The sequence below is a fragment of the Mus pahari genome, chromosome 14 (assembly GCF_900095145.1).
Source record: "Mus pahari chromosome 14, PAHARI_EIJ_v1.1, whole genome shotgun sequence".
NCBI lineage: Eukaryota > Metazoa > Chordata > Mammalia > Rodentia > Muridae > Mus > Mus pahari.
The window spans coordinates 17,173,268-17,178,978 of record NC_034603.1 but is presented as its reverse complement, the minus strand read 5'-3'; the positions used below and the strand labels follow the sequence as shown (position 1 = coordinate 17,178,978).

General features: G+C 41.9%; 1 protein-coding gene across 1 annotated transcript in view; it reads left to right on the top strand.

Moving 5' to 3' along the window:
• Positions 1 to 5,711, top strand: part of LOC110331209 (T-cell-specific guanine nucleotide triphosphate-binding protein 1-like) — a 72,149-nt gene that overhangs the window by 65,137 nt on the left and 1,301 nt on the right. The window contains exon 4 of the mRNA XM_029545749.1: positions 4,904 to 5,709. Within this exon, the coding sequence (XP_029401609.1) occupies positions 4,904 to 5,709 (806 nt within the window). The remainder of the gene's footprint in view (positions 1 to 4,903; positions 5,710 to 5,711) is intronic.

Sequence of the window (5,711 nt, the reverse complement as noted above, 5' to 3'; positions counted from 1 at the left end):
CAGTGATTGGAGATGCTGTGGTGGATGGTATGCATGCGAAGGCAGGCGCAGGCCGACCAACGACTGCCAACTCAAGCTGGTGGCTATAGAGTCAGGTAGTTCGCCCCATATTTGGGTCAGTATGATGGATCGTTAATCCATGATGGGTAAGACTCTCACATGTGCATACCAACCTAAGACAGGTTGGTGAAAATGAGTTCACCACGCCTATGACAGGTAAGGATGTAACATGAATGAGGGCAACCTAAGACAGATGTGATCCTGGAGCCATTTTAATTAAACAAAAAGGGGGATATATGGGAAGCAGGTGTGGCCGCAACAGCCAAGACAGCACCCTGGCTCATTGCCAAGCCCCATGATCCCTACTTACCAAGAACCTGAGCCTGTGCACTTGAACGATCCTGTGCTGTCCGCCTAATGAATCACTGGCCTATCACCTTGCGCCCTGCCTGCATGCACGGCTCATGTTCAGAGCGTGTTGAATGCTGATTGGATCCAGAAGAGGGATAAGAGGCAGAGGACTGATGAAAAACAAAAACAGGATGAGCCTGAGATAAGGAGAAGGTTGTTGGAGAAACCTTCCTTGGCGCTCGTGTCGTTTTTTTCCTGTCTCTGCTGGTCAGAGTGCAGGGTTCCGGCACAGTTTGCCCAGTTCCATTTGTCAAACCACAAATGTACAGTGTGAGCATTTGGAAGCCCTGCTGAGATACTGGCTGACTGTAGATGCATTCTGTTGCCTGCATGGTTATGGATATATTTCTGGATCTGCCCTTCCTGCCAATTTGTTAGTCTATGAGCCTGTCTTCATGCAGCTATTGGGTTATTTTTGTCACTGTGGCTCGGTGCTATGCCTTGAAATCACGTATTACAGTGACTCCTAGCTCCATTGGTTTTGATTGATATTGTCTTGGCTATTTACAGTCTTCGGTGTTGCCATGTGAGTTTTGTGATTCCACAGTCCAGTTCTATTCTAAATGGCATCGATGTTTTAGTTGAGATTACGTTGAGTCTGTAGATCACTTTCTGAAGTATGGACATTTTCTTAGTGTTAAAGTTTATAAACTGTAAACATGGGAATCTTAGCATCTTCTGTTGCCTTCTTTGAGATTTCTTTCTTCTCTGCTTTGGAGCATCTCATTTCCTTGGTTTCTTATTGAAACTTGTTTGCTTCCTTCCTTGCTTGCTCTCTACCTTCCTTTCTTCCTACCTTCTTACTCTGCCTTCTTCTCTGCTGTGTATATTGTGTTTATTATAAATAACTTTCAAGATTTCTTTCAAAATTTTACATTTCTGAGTTTCTCCAGCAAATCTTATATATTCATTTTGATTTCATTTATCATTATTTTCTTGGATCTCATTGAGGTTTGTTTTGGTTTGGTTTTGGTTTTTTGAGACAGGGTTTCTCTGTGTAGCCCTGGCTGTCCTGGAACTCACTCTGTAGACCAGGCTGGCCTCGAACTCAGAAATCTGCCTGTCTCTGCCTCCTGAGTGCTGGAATTAAAGGCGTGCACCACCACGCCCGGCTTGAGTTTTTTTTCTATTTCATTACATTCTAGGTACACATATGACATGTATGCCATTATACATTATCATTCATTCTTATCTATTCTCATTCATTTGCCTACTGCCCTCTGCCTTGTACCCCCCCTTTTCTACCTAGTGCCCTTTTACCCTCTAAAGTCCCTTCTTTGTGTTCTTGTCACAAATACTCTATTGCACATCAGATACATTTTCTCCTTGAACATTTCTCACCTCTCATGTGATTGAGATTTTTTTTGATTATTTATGAGTTATTTGACAGGAATTTAATCTACTTCAGTTTCTTTGGAATCTTTTTTAAATATTCATTTATACATTTATTTTTATGTATGTGAGTTTTCACTTATACTCAAAACTGAGAATCAGATCCCATTACAGATGGTTGTGACCCACCATGTGGTTCCCGGGCATTGAACTCAGGACCTCTGGAAGAGCAGCCAGTCCTCTCAACTGCTGAGCCATCTTTCCAGCCCTCCTCAGAATCTTTTATTAGAGGGTTATGATTCTTTATGTGCATCATTACCTTGGCTACTTTGAATAGTTACAGTGTTCTGAGTAGCAATTTGTGTTTCTCAATGGAAATATCTACCACTTATATGGGATGTCCTTATATAGAAAATTCCCCAGAAAAACGTGTCTTAGGAGGTTGGGTTGTTATGTGATATTAGGTTTATTTCCAGCTGGCCTTCACAGTGTAGATGCCATATCACTATTCTGGTGGCATCAAGTGAGTTTGGGCTCTGTCTATTTCATATGAGAATTGTTGAGAACCATTATTTCCGAAGGTCACACAAGACTGGGACTCTCACACACTGCAAGCAATTGTGACATAACTAATAGGATATAAACGATGTACTGTACATGAATTTGAATTCATTTCTGTAACCACAATCACGAGGTGTTCCTAAATATTGCTTCTACTTGTAAATCAGTTGTGAGCAACATCTCAGCACCAGTGAGACAGAGATGGGGAGACCTCTGGAACTCATACTGTATGCATGAGCACCTGCACACATGCATGCAGCTTCACATGCGAATTGTGAAATAATTACCCTGGAAGTTTTGATATTTTAATATATTATTCCCTGTGACAGTAGGCTCTACATTGATGCCATCTTTTCCCTTATTTTTATTGGTGACATGTCCTCCAACAAGACTATTGGCTGACTCAAGAATAGAATTCTGTGTACTTGCAGTTCTGTGTTGAAATCTTCATACACCGGAATATTAGAGCAAACTGAAGGCAATCTCTCCTGACTGCCTGCATTTTCCTTCTGTTCCAACTCTAATTCCAAAGTCTTGTGTGTGTTTCTAACATCAAAACAAAAGAATATGGCTGCAGATTTATACCCTTCATCCCAAAGTTCTAGTATTTTCAGTATCAATACTGGTAAACTTTTTGTTAGCTTTCTGCCTAAGCTTTGCCCACAGTTACCTAACACTATAAAGGGGGCTATTTGCCCCCTCCTTGCTCTCTGGCTTTCCCTCGTGTTCTTGCTCTTCCCTTCCCCCATCTCTCACCAATCTCTCACCCCCCCCAACACTCTCCCCACGTGCCCATGGCTGGCCTCTTCACCTCTACTCCTCTACTTCTCTTCTCTCCTCTCTCTCTCTCTCTCTCTCTCTCTCTCTCTCTCTCTCTCTCTCTCTCTTTCTCTGCTTCTACTACCCTCTTAACTCCCCTCCCCGTGCCCTGAATAAACTCCCTTCTATACTATACCATCCATCAGGGGGAAGTAATGTCTCAGCTTGGGCCCAAGGAGGCACCCCCTTCCCCCACACCTCTGTAGAACATATCACCCTTCTCTTCATCTACACATCACTTTTATCTACAGTCATAGCTAACAAGAATTCTGGTTTTCCACAATTCATAAAATATAAATAGTTTTAATTTTTTGCAAATTATAATAAACTGGGGATGTATTCCAGAAACTGGTTGTAGCCTATAAAGCCAAAAATTTGAAATATATGGACCTTGAAGGAAAACATGTGTGGATTCCTGATGGAAATATATCTCACCTTTATCCTGCCTCTTCTGCCATAAGAAATGACTCTTTCCCAGAGAAGATGTTAGATGGGAATACATATTTTGAGGTTTCTTAATTTAAAAAAAAAGAAAGAGTATCCTCGTTTTTAGTGTCTTCTTTAATCTCTCTCTCTCTCTCTCTCTCTCTCTCTCTCTCTCTCTCTCTCTCTCTCTCTCTTTCTCCTATCTTCCTTCCTCCCTTCACTGAGATTTAGGGACAGAACACTAAAAAACAGGAACACACAGGGAATTTCTTAGAAATTTGCTTTTAATTGAGGTGATCCCCTATTTTTTTTTCTTTTGAAAAATAAGGGATAACATGGAGACACATCTCCTTTTAAATGAATCTTTTTAACATCTGGGAAGTTTCTAACAAACACACATTGCATGTTATGAATACACCCCTCAGTTCCTCTGTCCCCTAGATAGATTCACTTCCATGTGCATGTCATATCTACAATATAACTTATGTATCTGTACAAAAGCTCAGCTCCAGGAATGAGAAACGGATTTGTCTTTCTAAGACTGCCTTTATTGTCATAATATGACTACCTACAGTTACATCCAATGTCCTACAAAGGACATAATTTCAATGTACTTTATAACTAAAAAGAAGTCTATTACACATATAGTAATATATCAACCCTTTTGTTGGGCATGTCAAGAATCTTTTCCATACCCCACCTCATGTCCCTTCTTCCTTATTCACAGACTACTCAAGAGAAACTAGAATGACTGTGCTGAAGGACCAGAGATCGTGAGGTTTAGGAAGCAATGTCCTAAGCACTCAAAGAAGGCAGGGAGCCTTTCCATGAGATATGCTGCTTGAGGTTTTTGATATCTTGAGGATTTTTACAACCTATGGGTATTAATTGTAATAGGAGTAAACAGAATGCAAAGATGAGTTAAAATAAGAGGTAAACACAAGCCGGGCCTGGTGGCGCAGGCCTTTAATCCCAGCACTCGGGAGGCAGAGGCAGGCGGATTTCTGAGTTCTAGGCCAGCCTGGTCTACCAAGTGAGTTCCAGGACAGCCAGAGCTATACAGAGAAACCCTGTCTCAAAAAAAAAAAAAGAGGTAAACACTGCTGTAGAAAACTGCGTGGAATAAGTTGATCTTGAATGGAACAAAGGAGAAAGGAAACCACAGAAGGTAAGGGCTGGATGAGGGCACAGGATATGCAGAGCATAGCTAGAGCCAGCCACCAAGAGCAGAAAAGAAGGTGTTCTGCTAATAATGGCATCAGCAGCTGAGCTCCCTCTTTATCATAAGAACACATTCCTAGGCCTTGCCCTGTGCACTAATAATGACAGTGTCTCTCTTTTCTTCTCTATTCAGCATCCTCCAATGCACGCAGCTACATGCCAGCCTTCCTCTAGCAGACCCTCTCCTTTAATGGCTCAACTTTTGGTGTTCAGCTTTGAAAATTTTTTTAAGAATTTCAAGAAGGAAAGCAAAATCCTCTCTGAAGATACCATCACTTTGATTGAATCCCATCTGGAGGATAAGAACCTTCAGGGGGCATTGTCTGTAATTAGTCATGCTCTGAGCAACATTGACAAAGCCCCACTAAACATTGCTGTGACTGGAGAAACGGGGACAGGGAAATCCAGCTTTATCAATGCCCTGAGAGGAGTGAGTAGTGAAGAAAAAGATGTAGCCCCCACTGGGGTGGTAGAGACAACCATGAAAAGAACTCCATACCCACACCCAAAGCTTCCCAACATGACAATATGGGACCTGCCTGGCATTGGGTCCTCTACCTTCCCACCACAAAACTATCTGACAGAAATGAAGTTCGGTGAGTATGACTTCTTTATTATCATCTCGGCTACACGCTTCAAAGAAATTGATGCACAACTGGCCAGAGCCATTGCAAAGATGAACACAAAGTTCTACTTTGTCCGAACCAAAATAGATCAAGATGTCAGTAATGAGCAGAGGAGTAAACCTAAGTCTTTCAATAGAGACAGTGTCTTAAAGAAAATTAGAGATGACTGTTCAGAACATCTTCAGAAGGCTCTCTCCAGTCAGCCTCCAGTCTTCCTAGTCTCTAACTTTGATGTGTCTGACTTTGACTTCCCAAAGCTGGAGACCACCCTACTGAGGGAACTCCCAGCCCACAAGCGCCACCTCTTCATGATGT